This window comes from Melopsittacus undulatus, chromosome Z (genome assembly GCF_012275295.1).
Source record: "Melopsittacus undulatus isolate bMelUnd1 chromosome Z, bMelUnd1.mat.Z, whole genome shotgun sequence".
Lineage (NCBI taxonomy): Eukaryota > Metazoa > Chordata > Aves > Psittaciformes > Psittaculidae > Melopsittacus > Melopsittacus undulatus.
Window position 1 is genome coordinate 49,394,256 of NC_047557.1, and position 26,429 is coordinate 49,420,684.

The window sequence follows — 26,429 nt, forward strand, 5'->3', positions numbered from 1 at the left end:
AGGAATATTTCTGTGGTTGCAGAAGCCAAGAGTTGTCATAGTTAGCTTCTGTCCCATCCTCCTTCCTTCAGCTCAAGATCCAGATGAGTATTTTGATGTTGCATTGTAGCTATTGTGTGCTTCCTGGAGGTGGCAGTCAGTGTGTGTCACTTTGGGGAAATTCCAGACTGGGCTCATGTACTCTGCAACTTGAAGTGGTACACCCCTTGAATGTATAAGGAAAGCCTCCATTAGATGGCAGACAAAATTGTCTGCAGTATTCAAACACCAGCAATTTGTTATTCAATCTGAGTTTAATAATAGTTTCATATCAGAAAAGGTCTTTCCCTCTTTTTAATACACTATAAAAGTGCCCTGCTAATTATTCCATGTATTTTCCTTTTTGAGTAGATATTGATGAATGCAGCATCATCCTGGGAATATGTGAAGGTGGCGTATGCTCCAACACCATGGGAAGTTATTTCTGCATCTGCACACGGGGTTATGTTGTATCTGTGGATAGCTCCCGCTGTATTGGTAGGTATTTCAACCTGAAGGCTTTTAGTGCTCTCAGAGTTATTAAGGCAACTTATAAACAGCAGAAGAACTTCTGTCCCAGTCATCTAGCACTGCCCCATATGCTAAACTGTGCTAACTCCCTATTATCTCTGATCCAGCTGCTTAAAATTTATAACATCCTCTTCTGATGATGATTGCCGCTGCAACCATCTTTATGTGGATTGTAGATCCCTCTGTGTCGACCGTATTGTAGCTTGAGAACTCCTGCCTGAGATCTGGAACTTCTTAGGAAAAAAGCAACTAATAACTTTTTGTTGTCTATGCAAACATAAGAAATGTTCATTATATTTGCTTCTCAATCCTGCATCTGATGAAACCAAAAGCTAAGCTCACTTTGGTCCTGAAGGAGCAAACGTCTATTTAACCTTTAGAGACAAATATAAAGCACACATATAAGTTCAGGAAGAATTAAGTAAGATACACTGAAATGCCGGTAATCTGGGACAGATAATAAAACAAACCAAATATTTGGTTTCAGTAGATGCAGTTTTTACAAGAAAATTTATTTGAAATTTGTTTCTATATTATAAAAAATATGTATGCTTATTTTCACTTTGTAATTTCTTTTATAAAGCTGCACATGTCAAATCTATAGTATAAACCATTCCAATGAATTAGCCATAGTGCTGCATACCATGTATGGAAAACATTAACAATTGCAAATAACAATGCCTTTCTAGATCTCACGTGGTTCTTATTATTTCAGACCTGTCAAAGCACTTTGTTTTCATGTTGGGAAAGGGATGGGAATTCTGAAAAGATTTTTTAATTACAGATGAATGATGTAAGTCAGTAGCAACACAAGACCTACAAATGATTTCACATGGATAGTTTTTCACACAGCATAGCCATCTTTTGTTACTCAGGGTCATCTGAGGAATGTCAAACGTCAAGTATATTATGACTGGCCTCAGGAATACTGAGAACATACTATTTCCAGTATGATCAAAATGTCTATGGATTTTGGCATAGTTTCAAATGTAGTTGCCAAAGTCAGTTCCCAAAACCAACTGCACACAAATCACATGCCTTAGTGTGCTAAAGCAGGCCCTTATATCACAGGTTCTTCTTCCCTTTAATGAAAATGTGTCTGAAAGATCTTGTACTTCTAAATGTTTGTAGTATTGAACTATAATTTATATATTTTGTATACTTCGTATAATTTCTCCTTAGGAGAAAAGTGAAGAATGTAATCCTTATTAATACACATTATTTTATTCTTTCCAGTTTAAGATAATACGCACTTTTAACCAAAATATCAGGATGTGCTCAGTTGTTGTAATTACTACCACGTCTTTTGAAACTCATGGAGCTTTTCTCCTGGTCAGGAATTGTTTTATTTTTAAATTAATTTCCAGATCAGAGGGCAAGTGCATGTTTCTCCAGCATAGTGAATGGCCGCTGTGCACAAGAGCTTCCTGGCAGGTTCACCAAAAGGCAATGCTGCTGCGAGTCTGGCCAGTGCTGGGCCACTGGGTCTGTTCCAAACATGTGTCCTGTCAGAGGGTCTGGTGAGTGACTTGTTGGTTAGTTTTCTCATTGTCCATTCTACTTGGGGTTGAGGTCACTGATATATTATAAACTAATTTAAAATGTAGGGTAAATGGGAAAAAAAATCAGGAATTACATTATTATTCATACCTGTGGTTTTGATACTGATGTTACCATCTGTGAGCCATTTTTGGGGGATTCATGATTGTCTGGGACTAGTTTCTTTAACATTCTTTTTTGACTTTGGCAATAATTCTTAGGAAATGGGAAAGATTTTGTGGTTAAGCTCAAAGAGGAAAAAACTCTGAGGTCCATAGGTTATTTTGATTTGAAGGTACAGCTGCTCTCTTGTTCCAGTAAATTTTGGGCTACACTGAACCAGGAATGTGTCAGTATCTAATTTATTCTTTCAACTCTGCTCACAGAACAGTATTCCACATCCCTAGTGAAATGTATTTTCAGTTTATCAATATCAACATCTCTGAGTGACCCTGAGTTACCAGGGAGTTGCAGTGCAGCTGGAAGCACGTCAACAAGAAGGTTTCAACAAATAGCTGTAAATTACAGTATTGCCTTTTATTATTTTTAGTGTCCTTCCTTAAAAAACACCTGTCACAGTCATGGGATCTGCCTGAGATAAGGAGTGGGAGGAGGAGCACATCATGCCAAAGAAATGAGGAGCTGGTGTTCAATTTATTGTAGCATGCAAAGATCTCTATCTTCCTTGTAAGCTGACTGTGCATTCCTCTTTAATTCCTTTCTGTGCATTCCTCTTTAATTCCTCTCTGTGCATTCCTATTTAATAGATGAACACCGCAGACTTTGTGTGGATGGTGCTTCTGGAGGTCGTTCCAGAGGTGGTGGGACAGGAGGAAACAGGTTCCTTCCTGGTGGCAATGGCAATGGCTATAGCCCAGGAGGAGCAGGATTCATTACCATCCCAGGAAACAATGGTTTCTCCCCAGGTGTAGGTGGAGCAGGAGTAGGAACAAGTGGCCAAAGTCCCAATGGAAATGGACCAGTAATTACAGGCCTAAGTAAGTTCTTGCATTGTTGTGACTTGTTTCTCCCTTTTTTTTATTCCTTCCATTTTTTTCCTTCTTTGTTGCTTAGTTTTTGGAAATGATGTGGTTTTCTTAACACATTAAAATGCCTTTGTATTCAAGCACATTTAAGAGACCTCAGTTAGTAGATTAGGATGTTTAGGAGCCCTTTTTTAAAAAGAGTTCAGCTGTAGAGATTTTTTTCTTCAGTTATAGAGGCCTTGAGCCTGTGCTGTTCCTGCTGATCTCTCCTGGTCAGTACGAATAAAACTCTGTATTTTTAAGTCTTTTCAAAAAACACCAGGGTTTAAAATAAATTTCTCTTTCTTTGTTCTTCCAAATGAAAATCTTACCTATTCTGCAGGAATACTGCCTGGACTGAGAGTCCAAGAGGAATAATATTCTGAGGGAAGTCTCATATATGTATAGCTGCTTATAAAGTGTAAGCACATCTCTAGGATGGAGTATTATTAGGCAGGCCAAAAATAGTAAACATGTAGCACAGACTGCTTCTTCTTTCACCCATATTGTGGTTTATTCATGAGGCCACTGACAGTCTCATGAGGCTATACATATAAATGGTAATTCAAAATTAAGACTGTTCATTTAAAGTGCTCCTTGGTTCTGAGAGGTACTTGGTTTTGTCATGTCAAAAGATAGTGCTTGGAAAAAATACTCTATTTGGTGGATATATTTATACACCTGATAATACTTTCTGAAGCTTATGTAACCTTTATACTTCTATTTGAAAATATTAATATTTTCAGATGTTAATATTTTCATATATTAATATCTCATGTTCTGTTTCCTTTATCAGCAATACTCAATCAGACAATAGACATCTGTAAACACCATCCCAGCCTTTGCTTAAATGGCCGTTGTATACCAACCCTTTCTAGTTACCGATGTGAGTGCAATATGGGATATAAGCAAGATACAAATGGGGATTGTATTGGTAAGTGCACATTTCTAAAATCCTTTATTCACTTTTAAAATGCTAATACTTTTGTGCTTTAAATCTGTTAAAAAAAAAAACCCCAAACAAACATACTCTTTTTTTCCCCACTTACATCTTAATTTTAATGATATGGCTTCTGTGAAAAAGTGTGCAAAGACCATGATACTATGTACAGTAGAATAATTTAAAATCTTCATGAGAGTTAATATCTTTCCATCTTTAATCACAAATATTGGGTTTGAGTATTCCTGTACTTGATGGATATTGTACATTTTTGCCTTTACATTCAGTAAAATAAGTTCTGTTCGCTCACATAGCACCATTTTTGCTACAGGAGTTCATATCATGTTATGTTCACGATAAAGAATTTATGTTTTATCTACTTGTAATGATGAGTGGCAGTTTGAAAGACATCAAATATTTTTTAAAATGCATTAATTAATTTTTTGCATTTAAAATTAAAATTTTACTTGCATATAATATGAAAATATTGAGTGCTAAATTTTCATAACAGCTGAATTTGGGATTCTGTGCTTTTATTCAGTTACTATGAACTTAACTCTTGCAGTATCAAGGGGGATGGGAACGAGAACCATAGAAGTGCAACTCCCATGGGTTGCAACAAGAGCAGTACAGTAACTAAGGTATAACAGAAATCACTACTGCTACCACCAATAAAAACAATGATAGAGGAAAAAAACAAGTGAAGAGAATATAACACCTCACCACCCACCGACCCATAACTCACCCCACCATGCCCGACCGAGCACCGACCGATACCTCCTCCAACCCCCAGAGTCCTAACCCTTTTGGGTAACTCTGGGTTACATCCTTGGCATGACATGGTATGGTATGGAATACCTCTTTGGCTAGCTTGGGTCACGTATCCTGTCTCTGCTTCCTTCCAGTCTCCCCTCCTCCCTGGCAGAGCATGAGGCTCAGAAAAGTCCTTGGACAAACCAAACATTTGAGCAGTAGCTGAAAACATATGTGCTGTCAGCACCGTTCCCAGCTCTAAAGTCAAAACACAGCACTGCACCAGCTACCAAGAAGGGGAAAGCATGACTGCTACTTCTGAACCCAGGACAGGAAAATACAAAATTTGGGAGTTCTTGTGGTGTAGCAGTGTGGAGAAGAAACCTGTATGCAGGACAGAGCTTAGTAAATGTATAGGATCCTAAATAGAAAGGTGTGGTTGTATTTCTGATTAAAAATTTGCTTAGTGATTCTTTGTAAAGAGATTTGAGATCTGTGAATGAAAAATATCTTAAAATGGCTTGCAAGAGTTAGCGATGGGCTTTTCTTACAAAACCTGTGCTTTTAGAAACAATCTGTAGTGTGCTTGTGGATTAGAGGGAAATACACAAATGAATGCAGAAAATTGAATCTACGCAAATCCTTAAAATTATGTTCTACTCCAAGACTACACAGTTTATGGTATGCTGGTGAAAATAGTAAGGCAGATTTCAACATACATGCAGTAGCGGGTATCAACAAGAAAATGAGCAGGAGCACTTCATCTCTGAGTTGCAAATTCTTCTATCTCCCACTGAATTGCAAATTGATTATATAAGGACCTGCCTGGCCTGGCAACCTGCCTTCTAGAAAAGTGAAATGTGACAACTGTTGAATAGTACTTTAACTTTGATGTCCCTGTTTCTTACCATGTTTAACCACTCTGTTTTCCTTTCTCAAATTAAACCAATATACTGCACCTGATAGTTTGCAAGCCCCCTTAGCTTGGCTGCTTCTTTGCACCAGATAGGTCAGTTATAGCTATAATGTTCCTGACAATTGTACAAATACACCCTCTTAAAAAACTCAGTTACTGAAGAATCCATCACTTCCCTAAGCAGTTGCAGTGCTCAACAGATAAACTTTCAGAAAGCTTTCAGAACATCTAATCTAAACGAAAGATTACTTTGCAAAAACAAAAATTGGCTCATTGTTTATCTTATCTACAATATTTAAGGAAAGCAGTTCAACACCTTTCCCTTTGCACTTTTTTTGTTCTTGAAGACTGTTACTTCCTCAGAGTTGTTCTCTATGATTCAGTGAGACCAACTTTTCCAGCTTTTTTTTTGTTTGGCTCAAAGTTTTCTGTGCCTCTGATCTGTGGCTGGGAAATTCAAGTGGCTTAGTCTCTTGCTGCATCCTTGGGCCTCAGGAGTTATAAGTGCCTTTCAGGTGGTGAGTGGGAGGGCTATTGTTTCTTCATAGTATATGGAGATGCCTGGCACTTTTGTTCTCAGCACTGAATTAATTTTGCAATAAAAAAGCCAGAAATTATTAGGTATTTTTCTGTAGAGTTAAAGAAAAGTCTTGTTTCAAAATTATCCTGCCAAATCTATAAATAATGGCATTGCATACTGCTCTTTGACCTGAACTTGTACTATGCTGCTCTCATGGTGGAATGTGCCTGATACATCAAGGACCTTAAGTGTCCTAAGTTATCAGACACTGCTTGCCTTATTTCATTCTGTTTAAGAAAAAAACCACCTCTGGATAAAACTGTAGAGACTTTGAAAGAGGCAGCAAGCCTGTAGCTGTGCTGTGTTGAATTTTAACTGGTTTGCAAATACAAATCTTCGTATTTTTAATTTTGTAATAGATGTTCAGACTTATTGCAGTAAGTCAGTTTCATGGGGTTTTGGGAGTTCCATACTGTGTTTAGTGAAATTCTGAAAAGTGCTACAGATGAAACACTGAAAAGTGGAGATAAATGGGATGCAAGTGGTGAAAGAGAAATATTTGATACTGAAGAAGGGTGGACTGAGAGATAGAATAAATGGGTTAAATATTTATGTCTCAAGTATTTCCTGTTTATAATGCTGGAATATGTGTGCTTGCAATGCAAACTCAAAGCCAACGACTCCTTTATTTTAACATATATTTGCTAATCCTGTCTTTATCAAGGGCTTACAAAAATGAGACCATCTTAAGATGCATATTTTATATGGTAATCATTTGATGCACATGGCTTTGAAAGGATTTTCCAAGGTTAAGTCAGCTTTTTCATAGAGGAGCACTGTATTCCTGCTCTACAGTTTATAAATTAATTTACAGTAAAATAAATTCTTAGCATGCACATGTTTTCTGTAACAAATAAAACAAGTTGAAACCTTTAATTTATTAAGCCATAATATAGTAAGTCATAAATGTCATTCTCTATAGGAAAACTAAAAATAGAGGAGTGCCATATCTAGTATTTGCAAGTTCCCCTGTCCTCCCCTATACTAAAGCAAGACAAATAGACAGTAATTTGAATTAAGACATTTGATAAAACAAAATGTGATTTAGAGCTTGACATTTTGTTGGTAGTTGAGGACTTAGTTCTGAAGGAATTATGTGTGATCCTCCTTGTCTCCCACATATAATCTGAGCACTGTGGAAAAAATACCCTATCTAGCACTCATGAGACAGAGCATCCCAACAGCCAGGGACTGTAGAGAAGCATGAGAGCAGGAAGCTACCATGATTACACAGAAGTCTGCTACAGTATAGAGTTACTGTTTTTTTCATTGTATATAACTCTCTGAATTTTTCTTTTCTTTATCTTGCTTCATTCTTATGGTTTTACTGAAGTGGTGGTATCAGCTGCTATGCAAATGTGAGTGAGCTAAATGTGCATGAGAGGAGGTATTTGATTCTTCCATTTGCTTTGCCTTTATTCATTTAACTGTTTACCCAAAATGGTCTAATTGTGTCTAGGAAGCAAGAATGCTGTAAACCAGATCATTAAATAAGTGATTTGAGTAAACCCAGATCTCTTAGATATGTATATTGATGCTATTCATTTTAACTGTGTATGCATTAACACAGTGAATTCTGTGAAATGTATGGTCTTCTTTATTGCTAAATTAGAACAAAACTAACCTGTTGCCATTTTTTGTAATCAAGCAATTCATGGCACAACACTTTGTAGAATTACCCATGTATTTTGCATACAAATGTTCTTGTAAGTTTAATTTCTCATTCCTTGCCATCATTTCCAAGATGTAATAAAGTAAGTTTCAGAACTAGACATGATAAAGCGTAAGTACTAATGATCAGCAAAATTACCTTTGTATTATTTCTGGTATTTCTTGTAGCATACACTGCAAAATGCATGGGAAAATTATCATTAGTAAGAATTGATCAGCAGTAGCTTTATTTAGTCTCAGCTTCTTATGGCAGCTTACAGTCAGATAACAAAAAACCCCACAAATCACCATTGGCTTTGTAGGGCTAAAGCTTACCTAAATGAAGAGATGAGTAATTTCAGACCTACAAGTGGAATGGAGGGCCACAGCTGAAGGGAAAAAAAAAATCAAATTGGAAAAGTTGATTGATTAAAAAAGAGGTATTTCTTCAAGGTACCCATTCAGTTTGAAACCTCTGAATTTAGCTGTAGCAAAGACAAGTTGCTCAGGTCATTGTCTGGTAGCTGAAGGAGAGACCGAGCCAGCAGTCCTGCCTGCCAGACCATAGGGATGCACTTGTTCTGCTACTGGGATCACAGAGGAGAGGATTTAGAGAAATATAATGCAGAGGAATTATCAATGTTACTTTAGAGCTGGAAATAGCTGTCTCTGGTCAAAGGCTCAGCAGATTCATTGGTAACTTCTGGTGAACAAATTTGAGAAGGGTTTCTGAAAGGAATTAGTTTTCAAAGTCCTTTGTCAAATGGGAGTTATTTCTGGACATTTACCTAAGATGTAAGGTGGTGAAAGTGTGTTTGGTTGTACTCAAATACGAAAAACCTTTGGAAATGAGCATGAAGTGCTTTATAGAGAAGGGCTAGATTAAGTCTGGCTTTAGTCAGATGCAAAGACTAAGGCTGAGGATGTATGGGCCATAAATTATTCAGATGTGGTGCACAGTGTTCTCATTAAGAATCCCTCCTGCTGCTGTGTGGCCCTTCTTCACACTGCTACAATAAACTTAATAAAATGGGGAAGTGAGGGTGTTGGATGCCATGATTCGCTCTGATTGTTAAATGCCAATTTTGCTTTGCATTTGTTTTATTCCAAAGAAGAACAAATTGTCATTCTGTTAAATAAAACTATATTGTTTTCACTATTATTGTTAAATAAAACTATATTGAATAGTGTGGCTCATTTTCAGTAGGCAACTGGCAGAGCCCATGTCTCAAAGTCCTTATATATTTTTTATTTTGTCTCAAGTTGTGTATAATGGTGTAGTAGCACTTCACTTCTTCAAAATGACTACCTGTTTGGACTAAGAACAGTTCTGTGTTCTTACAAAAGAACAAGGTTTTTTGGGTTTGGTTTGGTTTTTTTTCAGTATTTAGCATTTTGCTATTAATTACTATCTTTTTTACTTAGAAACTTCTAAACTTGATAAAATTGTTGTATGCATTGTGAATTTACTAATACTTCTATGTGCTGCCAACAGACATTGATGAATGCACATCTAATCCATGCTCTAATGGAGACTGTGTCAACACACCTGGTTCCTATTACTGCAAGTGCCACACAGGTTTCCAGAGAACTCCAACAAAGCAAGCTTGCATTGGTAAGTAAATGTCTACTAACACTGCAGATGTTCTGACCCCTCATGTCAGATCCCATTGAAGTTCAGAAAGTACTTAGCAGTGTGATTTCAGTAAACCCCAACAGTTGCTGTATTAATTGAATCTCTAGTTCTGGGCTAATGTTCCATTTGTTCTGTTGGTTTTTTTTTTTTGGCATTTATCCATTATTCTGAAAAACCTATCACTTGGTCAGAGAATTCCTTAGCTGGGATTTCTACAAAATTATCTGTACAACCGGTGTATATTTATGTATGAACACACATGAATGTGTGAGTAGGTTTTTAAAGGTACTCGCCAATGCACCACTTATTGTACAAGTCTGTAAAATAGTATTTTTCTTATATCTGGTGAAATTAGAATAAATTCTTAACCATCTTCGGAATTTTTTTTAAGTAATATTCAAATTACATGTCAATATTTTTCAAAGCAATCATTGTCACTGTATACATTTTATTTTACACTAATTCTCTGATTGTGGTGTTTTGGTGGTTTGGTTTTTTTTTTCCTTAGATATAGATGAGTGCATCCAAAATGGTGTGCTTTGTAAAAATGGCCGCTGTGTAAACACTGATGGAAGTTTCCAGTGTATTTGCAATGCTGGGTTTGAACTGACTACAGATGGAAAAAATTGTGTGGGTAAGAACTCTTCTAAATAACAGGGCAGGCATTAGCTGGGTGATTCTAGAAATTGTACTTCATATTACAATTGTGAATCATTGAGGATTAACTTTTTTGAAATAATATGTGGCCTGAGGTGAACTTATACCCCCTACCTTCAACCAGTTATTGTGCAGAACTGCATAGTTTGAGAGAAAATCTGAGGCAATTTTATTTCAGACATCTCTCCTCGAGCGTTCCATGTAACTCAGTGCAGGAATAACATTTTTCCCTAAGGCTTCATAGAAAGTGTTCCACGTATCAGCACTGCTGAAGAAATAACTGGTTTTATTTTTTACTATACTGTGTAAAAAAAAAATCCTAGACAAATAACAAGTACTTAATTCTGTCAGGTTGAAGATTTTTATCATTTCATGTAAGAAAGAATGATGCACCCTTTTCTTCTCTACACAGTCTGCTGAAATATGGAAAATTACTGATCAGAACCGAAAAAAAAAAATCTGCCTTGTCTATACAGTGAAAACTCTTCAGATAGTTCATCAGAGTTATGAGTAGAATTTAATATTCAAGTGAAAGAATATGTCACATCAGTCCTGATTGTTTATGTTTACTGTGTCATCTTCTGGAAGGTGAGGAACTATAAGCGGTTTTCTTCACAATCTTTTGCAGACCATGATGAGTGTACCACTACAAACATATGTTTAAATGGGATGTGCATAAATGAAGATGGGAGTTTTAAATGCATCTGCAAACCGGGATTTGTTCTGGCTCCAAATGGGCGTTACTGTACTGGTATGTACAACTGAGAGGTAATGCGTTGAGGCAGTTTTGATTGAAAATGTTTTTTCCTGTTCATTCGTTCAGGCAAGAATTGCACTCTTGTCGAATGGATTTAATATCATACTAATACTTTACTAACTCATTACAGGAGATTACTTAAGCTGCCTGGAGTAGAAATAGGTCTTTAACTTGCAGAAAGAAATAAATGAATTATTTAATAGTATTGTGAAAGCTACAAGAGATGATAAATGAGCTTTCAAAAAGTCTTGGAGCATTGTAAATACAGCAAAATATGCAGGCCATTCATGAAATGGTAAAGTGAGTATCAATATGCAAGTTTAAAAGATTTTACATTGGTGAACACACAGAAGTATGTTTTCCACATCATTATTCTGGCAATTCTGAGTGCACAAGTCATAAGACATTGTATTTGCCACATAGCATTACAAACTTTTTAAAGTGGGGTCATTGAAAACTTAGATTAAACATTTTAAAATTTTGAGTCTGATTTAGCTTCAGTTTAAGCAAACTAATGGAAGATACTTGCTGCAATTAAAAGGAGGTTTGGGCCTCAGTTATTTTTAGTAAGTACAAAATCATCTAAATTGTTCTTTCTCTGATTTGAAGTTAAACTATTTATAATAATTATGGCTTTCTTAATATATATGTATATTAACATAATATATTAGTAGCTAGCCTACTGACTTTGATAGAATCTGATGTCCACTGAAAAGTTTTTTGAAATTAAAATTTATCATCGTATGGATATTCCTTGATTAGTGCTCCTTTAACCGTATGTTAAATCAAAGTTACAGTATCATGAGCTGGACAAATAGGAAGATATATTATTAATTTTGCATAATGTAGAATTTCAAGTGCCTCTAATGCTATAGTTTTTTTCTGGGATTTTTTTTTTTTTTTTTTTTGGGGTGGGAGGGGTTTGTTTGCTTGTTTGTTTTTTTTAATGTGCAGCTGGCATTTTGTGTTAGTGGCATTCCAAAATGAGATTTTTATTAGAAACAAACAAGGATATGTTGTTTGTTCATCTGCTATCATAAAGTAATTTGGTAATGTTCTAAAAGTAGTAATTGTAATGTTGCTTAAAGACAGCTAATAGATTTTGAATTGCATTGCCTCCTATTAGATATTGATGAATGTCAGGCATCAGGAATTTGCATGAATGGTCATTGTATAAATACTGAAGGATCCTTTCAGTGTGAGTGTCCACCTGGCTTGGCTGTTGGAGTTGATGGTCGTGTGTGTGTAGGTAGGTGTAAATTTATTTCTTTTCATTGAAAAGCAAGTGGAATTATCAGTTTGACTAAATGAATGCATAAGATGACATTCTTTCAGATAATATTGACATCAAACCACATAGGATCTGTTCCAGTATTTGTCTTTTGTTTTGCTATGTGTGTTCATGCATGTGCATGTATATACATATATATGTATATACATTTATATACATGCACATATACATGTATATACATGCACATGCATGAACACAAACATGTATTTGTATCTATGTTCAGTTGTGTATCATCCATTCCAAATCATTAAGCCAGCTACGTATCTTGGTTGCAGCACTGACATTTTTCAACTCCCCCCCCTTTTCAATTCTTCAATCTAAAAACATTTTACTCTCCCTGTAGCATAGTGTTAAAAAACATTGAGCAGGAGAAATAGTGAAAACTGGAGAGACTCGATTCTGTGAACATAAATATCACTATTAAGAACTATTAGGAATTTTTGCATTATGCAATCCCATAAACCTAATGTTAAAAGACAAGTAATTTAAATCCCTCTTTGGCAGCTTCATTTCTGTTTCATGGCCTTGTGCACTAGATGCTACTGGTTACAGGGCTGCTGTTGGGACTGATACTAGATCAGGCCAGATGGTTATGTCATAACCTCAGAACTTGTACTGAGCTGTGGCTAAAGCTTTGAGTGATGTTGTTGGCTATCTGCTGAGACAATTATAACTCAGTCTGCAGTTCATGTCTCTATCCAAAGCTGTAGCCATCCAGGATAAAATCACAGTTTTATTTTACCCTGGTTATTTTGCAGAACCATACCTCAGTGTGTCATGAGCATTGCGTAATTTGAGCATTGCCTTCCAAGGCATCTGGATGAGTGCAGAGACTTTCACTGGGAATAGGTCAACCACCTTGACCACAAGCATGGTGGTGATAACTTTTACAGCTGTTGAAGTGCTATGCCACAAAATTTAGGGGTCTAGAAACACTATTCTCTGGGAAACTATGGGTGGAGAAGCCTGTTTCTTATGGAAACTGATACATGGTTACAGCAGCACCAATGCTGAACTCTGATCCAAGGCATGAAATAAATTTTCCAGTGTTCTGATATTAGTAGCCAGAGGTTGACCAAACTATATGTGGGAGCAGTGTAAGTTCATCAGTAAGGCACACACTCAGAATTGCTGTGACGTGTGGAACCTGAGCTTGAGGAGATGCCTACAGTCCTTCTCATCTTTGCTATCAGCATGGGAAGCACAGCCTGGGAGGACATTCTTCTTGTCATACAATCCCTATTTTGGTTCTGGGGGAGCAGCTTGATTCTTTGTTCTGCTCAGGCTTTGTGAATCACTAACTGTAGATGAGACTGTTTTCCTATAAATAACTAGGCAATCCTCCCCAGAGTCCCTGTGTTTCTTCTATGCAAACTGCTTTACGTGGAAAAGCTTTCTTCCTATGCAGAGCAGTTGCTCAGTACCTCTATAGCTTCCTCCAGCTGCTTCCTACACTGCACGTGTTTGAAGATGTTCCTCCAGAGAATCTCTTTCGCACTTTCCAATTTTTCCTCCCTCTGCAGTTTCACTCAGTGCCAATTTGTTTCCTTGAATTTCTTCTCCATTCTCTCCCAGACACATAAGAAAGAGGAAGCTTTCCCTCCTGTGACAAGGCCTTTTATTCAAGGCAGAGCATGGCAGAATGGCGTCTGGACTAGGAGATGAAGGGAGAGGGTGTGATGCAACCAATTACTTTGTAGAGTACCTAAGCAGACATTTCTTGTGCAAAAATTCTTGATTGTTGTCAAGCATAGTATTTTTTTCCTTCTGTCAAGTGCAAGCAAATTGCATTGACTTCTAGACTGTTGGCAAGGAGCAAGCCTGAAATCTGAGCCACATTTAACTGTGCTCTAGAACTATTTGTTCCATGGGATATCAACAGCAAGAAAAAACATTTATGTACAGGCAATCCTGTTTTTTAGTAGCCAGCTATATTACACTCAAAGTGCTGGCAGTAAGGTGTTGCCAGTTCTTATTTGGGTTGGCACAGGGTATTCAACATCTACTGTAAGTTTTTTTTGTGCAACTTCTCTTTGTTGTTTTGAGGGTCATCTTTTAAGTAAGTGTCTGGATTCCCTCACATACTCAGCTTTTGAGTGCACTCCGGCTCATGTCCCAGCCATAAGGTTTTATTTGGTTTTATTTAAGGTTTTATTCTCCAAGTTTTACAGGGAGATTGAGAAGGAACATAAAGAAAAGCCATGTTCTGGCCCAGTCCCAATTTACATATAAGCCTATTAAGATAGCAATGTCACATAAATGCTGTCTGAACAATCTGCTGAAATTATTCTGCTGTGCTCCTCCTTCTGGAAATATGTAGCCTCCAGTATTACCAGCCCTGAGCTTCTGATGAGTTATCATACATGAGGAACAATTTTGGAAGTAAATAAATATCACCATGTCCAGGTTATGGTTGTAGTACTTCACAAAGGGAGAAAATAGTCACCACGTGCTGATTCAAGCCATTCTGTGTTTCTTATTGAGATATGTGTTGAGGGATTTATAAAGCTGCTGTGGTTGTGTGGGTTATCTCTTCTTGGTGCTATGGAATGCTTTTAAATTTGCTCACAATATGCTAGTCGAGATGTTTTTAATGTGCTTTGGACACAGTTCCAGGAGCTATTTTGAGAATTGGCCTTGAAGCCATCAGGAGTATTGTAGCAGATCAATGCAGGTATAGCCAATGTAACCATTCTGTTGAACAGATTTTTAATTTTTTTAGCTCTCACTGACATTGTCTGCATATATTTCACTCTCAGCCTAAGCAAAATAAATTCTTTTTTTGCTTGCCCCTTCTTAGATACTCATATGCGTAGCACATGCTATGGAGGCATTAAAAAAGGAGCATGTGTCCGTCCTTTCCCTGGTGCTGTGACAAAATCTGAATGTTGCTGTGCCAATCCTGACTATGGTTTCGGAGAGCCATGTCACCCCTGCCCTGCAAAAAACTCAGGTAAAATGTTATGTTTCTTTGAATGCTACGATGAACATAAAAATTTTAAAACTCTTGTTCAGATCAGATTTTTCCTTTATTTGGCTATGAGTAATAATACTTTAAAGAGAACAAGCAGAATTCTCTGATGAATCTGTAAATTTCCTCGTCAGATCGATCCAGTTTAAAAGAGCAGCCTATATTAATTTTAGAAATGTTACATTTAAATCAGTTTTCCAAATAAAACTGATATTCAGTAAAAAAAAATCTCTTGAATATAGAACAGAGATGATGTATCTTGGACAGTATTTCCATTCAGTGATTTCTGAGATAGCAGAAAAATATTTAGAAGAAATAAAGTTGTCACTATGGTTTAAAGCAGTAACTGAAGGTCACAGTACTGTCAAGACTATAATGAAATCTTGTGTTTAATTCTTGTTATCAAATTTTATGTTTGTACATATGTGAAAGTTTAGGGTGGAATGCATAGTTATTTGATATGAACATTGGCATTTTATTAGTTATGTTGTAGAAAACATATTTAAAAACAGTCGGGTTTGGGTTAGGATTAAAGAAGATGAAACACTGGGAATAACATTTTCTTCTTTCCCCAACATCTCTTTGCTTCAATGGACTAGCTGAATTCCATGGCCTGTGTAGTAGTGGAATAGGTATTACTGTGGATGGACGAGGTATGTTGCACATTTTCTTCAGTGTATATCATTCAAGGTTAAAAAAAAATAGCATTATATTTTTCTTTACCATGTTACAATGGAGTTTTTTGCCACAAGATTAGTATGTCCACTTTAGTATCTTCAGTGTCAAATACAGTAATTAAATGTTGTCTAAAGAAAAAGACGTTATTCTTTACAGCACTGGATTTTGCCTGACTCTGACAAGAAACAGTCATCTTTTTCATAGGCTTTACCTACAACTTCTTTTTCTTAGACTATGCATACGACAGTTCACCCTCATTTGAGGAATGACGGGAGCCACGTACATTTGCAGTTAAGTCAGCCAGGATAGTAATAGAACAGTTTTTCACTTCAGATCCAGTGTTCACTACATGGGCCTTTTCCACGGAGAGATCATTTCTCTGGTGAGTTAGGGCTGGAAGGGAGCTTAGTAAAAAAGATCTTTCAAAAAAAGTCCTGAAAGCGAGCAATTGCATTTAGTACTGGCAACTGTAAAGCTCCAGCTCCTTTTTTAGTACCTCAGAGAGAGGAATATTGAAAAAAATAGCTGAGCCAGGCCTGAAGTAGGGGCAATGCAGGCTGCAGCTGCCTAATAAGTAGAGCATATTGAAGGAGTGGTGGAACACTGTGTTACGGTTTATTGCTAGATAGTTCCCTGATGAGTTAATAAAGTTACAGCCAAATTAAAGTTAATACTGTACATTTACTATTTTAAGTCATTTAATTTGTGTAGCTTTTATCCTTCCTCTCAATAAAGCTCCAATTCAGTTCAGCAGGAGCATCATTATACTTAGTAACAACTTACATAACTTTTAAAAATATTATTATAATAAAAGAAATTCTGTTTCTCTTTAGTACTGTAAGTATATATGCATAGGTTTTTCTTCTCTATGACCTCATTATTTAACACATTGCCAAACTTACAAGTAATTTGAAATTCATAGAGTGTAATTGTCTTAGTTTTCAGTGAAATATAAAAGGTTCCTTTGAAGAACCTCTGAATCTCATGGAGAAATAATGGAGGTGTATCCTAATATTGTACAAACAGCACCCTATCATGCCAATTTGCATGTAGTCTGTTGGGGAAGTTATATATTCTTTTGGATACATAAGAAATACATTTTTTCACTAAAAACATTAACTGTCATCTCCACCAACTGCATGATGAAGTATACAGTTTCTCAGGGATTCATGTTTCAACTAAAATCTGTCTTTGCTTAGTTTTTTAAGAAAACCCTAGTATTTTCTGTGCATCTTGTTCAGTGACCTTGCATACAGTTTTCTTGCTGCTGCTCCTGTTTCTGCTTATACCAAGGGTCGTTGTTTGTCAATTCTGTTTCCTAAAGTAGAGGAATACTAATACCACATTCAGTCCCTAATAAAAATTCTGTTTTCTTCCTCATGAATTCTTGTTATCAAGACTGAGTAGGAATACACTCACTCTTTATCAGTGAAGCTGTTGTGATAGAGATTTTATTTGACTTTTAGTTGATACGTGGTTTGTTAATTCAACTGCAGTACAAAACTACATGCCTAGTCCTCTCATTCATTTTGTGATTAACAAATGCAAAACCTTCATGTCTTCATTTGAGAAATCTGGACATAGGCAAGGGCAGATATTTTGCAATCTGCCTGGACTTTCTGAAGTCATGAATTTGATACAGAGAGATAGAGTCATGAAACTGTGGGGCTTGTCCCAATGATACAAACAAGTTCAGTAAACCATGGAAAACCTTTTGCTGAAAATTAAAAACATAAAGCTGAATTATTATGCTATTTCTTATTTTCTCATAAAAATTTCAGATGTCTCATAGCTTTGACTTTAATCCAGGGATAGCGTGATTTTTCGGAATGTATATCTGAGTATATGTAAATCATGATTTATACTGCATTATGATTGAAAAGGAAATTCCTTTATAAAAAGTTGAGCAGTACAAGTATAAACCAACCTTTTTATGAAGTCACAGCTAGGTCAGCACCCTTAGTGTTCTTTCCAGAATTTGGAAATGGGCTTACTGTATGGGAAGAAATAATGTAAGTATTGAAAAACCCTCTTTTCCTTCTAGGCAAAAAAATATTAAAACTCGTGTTCTCCTGTTCTTACAGTTTGTAAGAATATTTTGTGATTATCCAACTACAGCAGAAATTCTATGTGGGACTGTAAATTCAGGGAATATATCTCATTTATCATCTTACTCTATCAATCTGAGAACAAATTTACGTTTCCAGCAAGTGCTATAGTTTCTGTAAGACTGAGTATGTTGTGGTATTGACCTATGCATTATTTCTGTATTAGGAAAAGTATTTGTGTCACCTTATAATTTATAACTTTGTACCTAAAACTTTAAACTACAGTCACTGGGTTCACAGGAGAGATACTTTGCGACAAGGTGTTCTTGCAAACGCATAGGGCCCTATTGATATAGGTTGGAAATTACATCTGGAGGTCATCCAACTTAACCTTCTGCTCAAAATGGGTAACTTCAAATGTGGATCAGGTTTCTTAAGGCATTGCTCAGTAAAGTTTGTAAAATCTCCAACGATGGAGTTTCCATAGTCTCTCTGGACAGCTTGCCCTAGTGCCTAACTGTTCCCATGAGGAAGAATTACTTTCCTGGTGTTCAGTTAAATTTTCCTGTGTTGTAACTTGTAACTGTTGCTACTTTTCTTGCCATTGTGAACTTCAAAGAAGATTCTGGCTCCATCTTCTCTGTTACCGTCTATTAAGATCACAGAACTGCTATTAGATGTCCGTTTTATCTTTCCTCTTGCTAGCTAAACACGTCTATTCCCTCAGCCCCTTTTCATACATTAGATGCTGATCCTGCTAGGGGTCCTAAATCACCCTGGCATCTGCTGGAAAAGGAGCAGAGCAAGCTGTATGGTGTCCAGGAAAATTTGGAAAAGCGCTGGGGATAATTTCTTAATCCAGGTGATAAACAGCCTAACTGGAGGAGAAGCATTACTGGACCTGTTCCTTATCAGATGAACTACTTGTAGAAGTCAAGATTGGTGGCAGCCTGGGCTGCAATGATCATGTCCTGGTGAAACTCATGATCTCTAGGATAGGGGCCAGGTGAAGAGTAAAGCCTGAACTTTAGGAGAACAAGCTTTGGGTTGTCTAAGGAATTAGTGGATGGGACCATCTGGGAAACTGCCCTTAGGGAAACAGGAGCAGAATAGAGCTGACAGCTCTTTAAGGACATTTTCCTGCTATCACAAGAGCTCTCAATTCCCATGTGTAAAAAATCAGGAAAGAAGAGAAGAGGCCAGCATGGCTGAGTAAAGACCTTCTGGTAAAACTAAAGTGTAAGAATGAAATGCATAGACAGTGGAATCAGGAATATGTATCCTGGGAAGAATACTGGGACACTGCCCAAATATATAGACATGGGATGAGGGAAACCAGGGCACAGCTGGATCTGAGTTTGGCAAGGACTGGTAAGAATATTACAAGCTTCGACAGGTGCATTGGTCAAAAAGGACCATTACAAGAAAATGTACACAGGCACACACAAACATGATGAGTAAGACAGGAGAAACAGTGACTAACAACATGGCGAAGGCTGAGGTACTCAATTTTTTTGTGTGTGTTTTCACTGGTAATCACTCTTCCCATATCTCTCAGGTCTCAAACATCAACGGAGGGACTGAGGGAACAAAGTCCTTTCTATCATAGGAAAAGATCAGGCTCAAGACCACCCAAGGAATCTGAACATACACAAGTCCATGGGACCTGGTGGGGTGCACCTGAGGAAGTTGGCAGATGTAGTTGCTAAGCCACTCTCCATCATATTTGATGGCAAGCAAGTCCCAAGTGAGTGCAGAAAAGGGACTATCACACCCATTTTTAAAATAGTGTAAAAAGGAGGACCATGGGAACTGCTGATCATTGAGCCTCACCTCAGCACATGATAAAATCATGGAACATATCCTCCTGGAAGTTATGTCAAAACATGGAAGAGATGTGATTAGGGACAGCCAGCACGGCTTCACCAAGGGCAAACCATGCTTGCTAATCTAGTGGCCCTCTACAACGGAGTGATTGCACCAGAGGACTAGGGAAGATCTGTAGGGCTTTTGATATGGTCTTGCACAGCATTCTTCTGTCTCCACTAAACTGGAGATAGACGGATTTGATGGATGGGCTGTTAGATAGATAATGAATAGGCTGCATAGTCATGTGCAAAGAATTATGGTCAACAACTGAATGGCCAAGAGGAAATAACAACTGATGTCCCTCAAGGGTCCATACTGGGACAAGCACTGTTTAGTGCCTTCATCAATGATCTGTGGATCAAAAATCCACATAGTGGATTGAGCAGGTTTGCAGATGACACCAAGCTGAGTGATGCAGTTGATTTGCTAGAAGCAAGAGAGGGATCTTGGCAGGCTTGAGAAGTGGGCCCATGTGAACTTCATGGAGTGGCCCAAAACTGGACACAGTATTCCAGGTTTGGTTTTACTATTATTGAATAGAGTGAAATAGAAAGCCTTCTGGCTGCACCCTTGCTGTACCCTTGCTCTGAATGACACCCCCAGCATCCAGTAACACAGGCTCATGTTATCTGTATCTTTCAGTACCTGTTTATCTTACATGTTATGTTAATACAGATATTAATGAGTGTGCATTGGATCCTGATATTTGCTCCAGTGGAATTTGTGAAAACTTACGTGGCAGCTATCGTTGTAACTGTAACAGTGGCTATGAGCCTGATCCTTCTGGAAGGAATTGTGTGGGTAAGTTGCTAGATTTTTTTATTATTGTTGAATAATTCTTCACTATGTTGATGCTAATTTGAATTGACAGAATTTAGGTTATAGGACATCTACTTCTTGAAGCTACAATAAAATACAAAAAAATCTCTAATGAAAATGCTAATATTCTTACTAATGTATTTTATTTTTGCAATTTGGTGGGGCGTATTACTGTTTAGAAAGTGCAAGCATGAAATATCATTACAGGTTAGGAATTAATTTTCTCAAAAGCATGGATAAGTTTGTATTTTAATGGCCAGAACTTGTCAAGATCACCTAAAATGTGTCACTTTCAATGGAGACATTGTGTGATTGTACAAGAAGCTCAAAATTAACATCTATGGCTCTTGAAAACACCAAATTCCAAACTCATATTCCTTTCCTTACTTAAAATCAGATGAGGTTAGATTAACAACAGGTTAGTTTAAAAGCGGTTCTTTAGAGCTGCCAGACTTACATCTGAGATTCATCTAGAGAAGTTTAGACTTTATTGTCCGAGTACTGCAGGAATTTATGAACATAGCTTGCAAAATCTAACATAGCTGGGAAAAAGCCTTAAGATTGCAATTCTATTTTGTTTTTGGTTTTCTCCTTTCTCTCTTTCTCCTTTACATAGATTCTCTAAAAAATCTCATTGACTTAAGATTTCAGTTGCAGTGTTAAGTTTGGGAAATCCAGCAGTTAAAATATCGGGGTTACCCTGAAGCAGGATGAAGTGTTGGGTTTATCTTGGCTTATCCTGTCAGTATTATTCTATGAGCTTAAGCATTTGTTACAGGTGATCGGCATTAAAGACAAGTAGCTCCAAATGATAATATTTTTTCTTTCAAAAAATAATTGATAGGGCAATGAGGAAGATTGGTTGTTTTTTATTAGCATTATTTGCAGTAAGAGGAATTCAGAGAGTGATGTTGATTTAAATTTTTTTCCTATTCAGTCTGCTTGATGTGCTGGTCTTAAAGATAGGCATTTTTTTTTAATACAATGTACCTCGGGAGAGGATGTACAAATGTCTACTCTTAAGATGTCTGCCGTACAGGAATAGTACAGCTTAGATTTTAATGCCCATACTCACTTCATGGATAACAAAACCAATTTTTGCCCATAAAACAGGATTAGAACAGTAATCTAACCCATTGTTTTTTGTGTGTTTAAAAAGAAAATAGACCTTCATGAAGTTGTTCCAGTGATAGAGGCATACATTGGCAAAGAACCAAAGATCATTACAGGAAAACATAAGTATCATTTAGGAGAAACCATGAACTATTTTTAGAGTCTGCTAGTGAAAAACTTGGGTGATAAGAATCTGAAAACCAATTGGACTTTCAAAACTAAGAGCTGGCATTTTCCTTGCTCAATCACTGTTATAGAAAACTCTATATTCAGCAACCTAATTGTTGCTGTAGAAAGCAACAGGGGCTACCTATGGTGGTGAAAGCATATCATGACATTTCCATTCACTGGCATGTCTAATTCATCTTTTTGCAGATATCGATGAATGTTCAATGAATGGGTTGCTCTGTGATAACGGTTTCTGTCGAAACAACCCTGGAAGTTACAGCTGCACTTGTCCAAAGGGTTATGTGTTCAGCACTGGGACAGACACATGTGAAGGTGAAAAAAATTCCAAGTTGTGCTAGTTACATTGCTTATTATATAACATTAAGTAATCACAAAGATTCTGAATGGTGATGAATATGAGGGAAAAAGATGGAAATATTGTATGAATCATTGCATTCCTCTTGTAATTTCTCTGCAGAATGACAGTTCTTGCCGTTGATTTTTTTCTAAGTAATCAGTTCATATTTATACGTAAATATTTTTGTTTCCTTAGATAAAGGATTTTTAAGCTGGAATAAAGGAGAATGTATGCCTGGTCTTTATCATGTAGCAACAACACCTAGTTTTTCATTTAGGGAAATGGATCTGTTTTGATCACAAAGTCCGTTTCTTTCTTTTCTCCCTTCAATCTGTGGCAACAGTTAATTCTACATCAAATTCTGATATTTGTCATGCTTTATGTGATGTTTGAATTCCAGGATGTGGATGTTACTGCCTAGTAATACTAGAATTGTCCTTTATTTTTACAGTATAATCAAAATTGCTCTCTGATATTACTAAGGATCACAGATGTTAGAGCAGTGAAAGTGTTACATAGCAAAAACAGTTTTTATAGTGCTCAATTTGATAAATTGTCTCAATGCCTAGTATAAATTCAGAATGTTCAGGTGAAATTTATTCTTCAGGGTCTGTCTATACATTTAGTTTCTGTACACCAAAAGATTTTCAGCTATGGAAATAGCTTACCACGTGTCCTTTAATATGCATGTTTCTTAAGGAATCTTCTAGAAAGAAAAAAAAATGGAATAATATAGTAAAGGGAGGTGTTCATTATGAAGATGAATAGGCCATCAGCTTCAGAGCATATCACTGACCAAAAGGTAGACAATGAGATGCCAGAATGCAAATGACCTTGTCAAAACTATTGAAATAAAAATATATAGATTTTCAAACATAAAATGTAAATTTGTTTTTTGATAGCATCAGTAATACTGATATTAAGTGGTTTCCTGTTTACATTGAGCCACCACAGATCCACCACAGCCTTAGTAAAAAAGTGATCTTTTCTGTCTTCTGGGCATCTTTATCATTGCAATTTGTTTTCTCCTGTGCTAGAAGAATTTTGGGGATCAGTACACAATTAACCAAGTCTGGGAGTCCCTTATCTTATGTGAGTGGGGTTTAAGTAGAGAATAGGGTGTGGAAGAGTTATTCCTGAGTGGAAGTGAATTTACTAATTCATTTGAATTAGTAGTTCATTGATGAAAGGGTGACTTCTTTAGATAGCATTGCTAGCTGATATTGACTGGAAAACCATAGTATATAAAAAAATACTGTTAAGATAAAGAAGAACTTACAAGAAAATACTAAGAAGATCTGAAGATACTATCAGTAATTCAAATGGCAGGCATGTCCCCTCTTAATGGCACCTTAGTGCATTTTTCTAAGTAATATGACCACTTTTAGGTTTTGTCTAAAGGAGCTAGGTGCATTCTCCAAATTATGAATCAATTCTAAATCAGAATGATTTATTCAAACTAACACACATAGCACCTTTGATGGTCATCTAGGAACTGAGATATTTCCTAGCTCGAGCCAATGTGAGCATGAGGTTGAAAATGCGCACTCACCTTGTTTAAGCAGACCGTTATCGAAATTAAAATCTATTCTGTTCTGAAAGAATAATAATTAAGATGATCATTCAAGCTCATTAAGTAAGACTGGATTTCTATTTGGTGAGATTTTTACTGTAATTTTCTTTAGTATTTTTTTTTCTTAGATATTCATTAAAGAACATACATGTGTACATTTGCAATATTTGTACCTTGGCTCCTGCAAAGACTAATGAAAGGGCATTATCTGATATTCAAAAGGTTCTATAGAATCTGTCCCTGTCTCATCTCCCTTCATGGTGGTCAACAGGTTTAGCTTGTTAGTGAAAAGAAGAATATTTTGCCATCTTCATAGGATAACACTGCCTGTGCTTCTCTTGGCTGTATTTCAAAATCATGTATGTCTGCTCAACTCTGAGCAATGAGGTTGTGTTTGGGCATGAATGCTTCAGTAACATTTAAAATAATAAAGCTTTTTGTTAAAGGAAGAAAAAAGAAATCCTGTTTTCTCATTAGGGAAAAAAAACAACAAAAAACCAGCAAACAACTGATCATTAACTAAAACTTCAGATTTGTAAGAGTATTTCCTTTCTGAGCATAATATAATCATCCTAAAATGCTTCTCTTTCTTTTTATTGTCTTTACAGCAAAATCTGAAGGATTTTCAGATTTTTTTTTCAATATTATTATTGACATTAACTTACATACGAAGATCATAAAGGATCTGTCATCTTAATCTAGAATCTCATGGTTAGATTGATGTTTAAATTTACCTGATCATGTAAAAAATGATCAGAAGCAGTTTGGCATAAAACTGTCTATAAAACCTATTAAGGGTATTACTTTTTTTTTAATGTTGAGTGGGTTGGCAGTAGAGGAATAAATTAATCTCTTTCTGTTGAAATTCTGTTTTTGGAGAAACACTGTATAATTCAGTTTGGAATTACAAGGTCACTTTGAAGCTTCTGCAGCCAGAACTTCTCCACTGTACTCTGAAAATGCTCTGGTGCCTATTACTCACCAATATGTTTCCAGTTAATACAACTCTTGTCAGTGACTGTGATAAACTGACAAAACCTTACACTGTTTTTCATTTATAGCTCAATTGGAATTTTATATCAGTTTGTTGTGAGGAGTGGGGGAGTTTTTGAGGCTCCAGAATCTGCAGAAGTTGAAATATTTACAACAAGCTTTGTGGTTTAGATTGTGTTTCCAGTGACATAACAAGTTAAATACAAACCATATATACTTTGAAGTTTTCATGTCAAGAACGTACAGTGGATAGTTTCAAATATTTTTCCCTGACATTCACAATGTATGCTCACTTCACTTAAGAAAAATAATGTTTTTTAAAAAAAACCTTGATCCATATTTTCATACATAGTGGCTTTTATTTTAAAATATAAAACAAAATTAAAACCAATTAGTTTTCTGGCTTACTTTTTAAAAATATTGCAAGAAGGTATATGTAACAATTTCTGGAGTTTGTTTACATTGTGCAAATGATACTTTTAAATCTGATTCAGCAGAGCACTTCTGCTGAAGTGCATTCATGCTTTAATTTTTTTTCCTGAATGGTGTTTTTTGGGAATAGTCAATGCAATATTATATAAACCTGTTAATGCCCAGAAGCACTGGGTTTGGTTTTCGTTTTGTTTGTTTGTTTGTTTGTTTTCTTTTTTTAACCAGCAGAGTGCTGAAGGATGTCAAATACAGAAACTAACGAACTGTTCTTCTTGGGTCAGAGGCCTAGAGCATATACACAAGACTTTTAGAAACAACCAGAAGTTAATGTCTGCAGATAGGTGTACTCTAATCCTGTGTGAAAGCTATTCTCCCTCTTTCTACTCCATAGAGAAAAAGGGGATGAGTATTCCTTCACCTGCATCAGGGAAAACTGAAGGCATGTCCATTTATGTTGTGGTTCCGTGACACATCTTCCCGCACCCCTGGTGTCCATGGTGTCCAACTTCTGCCATTCTCATCCCTAAACATGGAAAGTAACTGCTTGTCTGTGGGATCAGTGAGGGGCAGGCACTGCACTTTAGAGGGGAAGGAAGACTGAGACTGAGAGAAAAAGAGTCATAGAAAGAATGGTGAAAGGGGAATGTCCCCTGGAGACAGCAGCAACCTATCAGATTGAGTCAGTTGATTTGCCAAGGAACATGTTTGATGTAAACCTGAGTGAGGCTTTAGACTAGACCATCTGACTTGTTATGGAAAGGACAGCCTTTTAAAAATTCAGACAATATTTTAGTTCATATCCAAGAAAATGTTGATCTGTGTATTTAGAAATACACAAACCTTTTTCTTTAAAAATCTGCTGCTTCTCTATGCTGTTGGAGCTTGAAATTTCTTGAGTAGTTTCTGTGTCAGGATGGTGCCTCTTTACTCTGAAAATGTGCTCAGATGTGGCCAGCTTGTAACTCTCATTTTGCATGTAGTCAGTGTCCAAAATCCCCAAATATTCTGTGGCACAAATTGTGCCTCGTCCCTTGTGGGAACTTATCCGAAGCTGCATCTTAGTTAAAAGCAGGGAAGGTCACTTGCAACTAACTGGACAGAGAAACGCATCTGC

At 36.6% G+C, this 26,429-nt stretch overlaps 1 protein-coding gene across 2 annotated transcripts in view; it reads left to right on the forward strand.

Annotated features, from left to right (window-relative positions):
* The window catches only part of FBN2 (fibrillin 2), a 149,941-nt gene that overhangs the window by 51,436 nt on the left and 72,076 nt on the right, over positions 1-26,429 (forward strand). For both annotated transcript variants that reach the window (XM_005154899.3, XM_005154898.3), the window contains exons 8-19: positions 391-516; positions 1,917-2,069; positions 2,856-3,086; positions 3,910-4,047; positions 9,448-9,567; positions 10,097-10,222; positions 10,874-10,996; positions 12,129-12,251; positions 15,094-15,246; positions 15,864-15,917; positions 20,535-20,660; positions 22,167-22,292. In XM_005154899.3, coding sequence (XP_005154956.3) covers positions 391-516; positions 1,917-2,069; positions 2,856-3,086; positions 3,910-4,047; positions 9,448-9,567; positions 10,097-10,222; positions 10,874-10,996; positions 12,129-12,251; positions 15,094-15,246; positions 15,864-15,917; positions 20,535-20,660; positions 22,167-22,292 — 1,599 coding nt within the window. The remainder of the gene's footprint in view (positions 1-390; positions 517-1,916; positions 2,070-2,855; positions 3,087-3,909; positions 4,048-9,447; positions 9,568-10,096; positions 10,223-10,873; positions 10,997-12,128; positions 12,252-15,093; positions 15,247-15,863; positions 15,918-20,534; positions 20,661-22,166; positions 22,293-26,429) is intronic.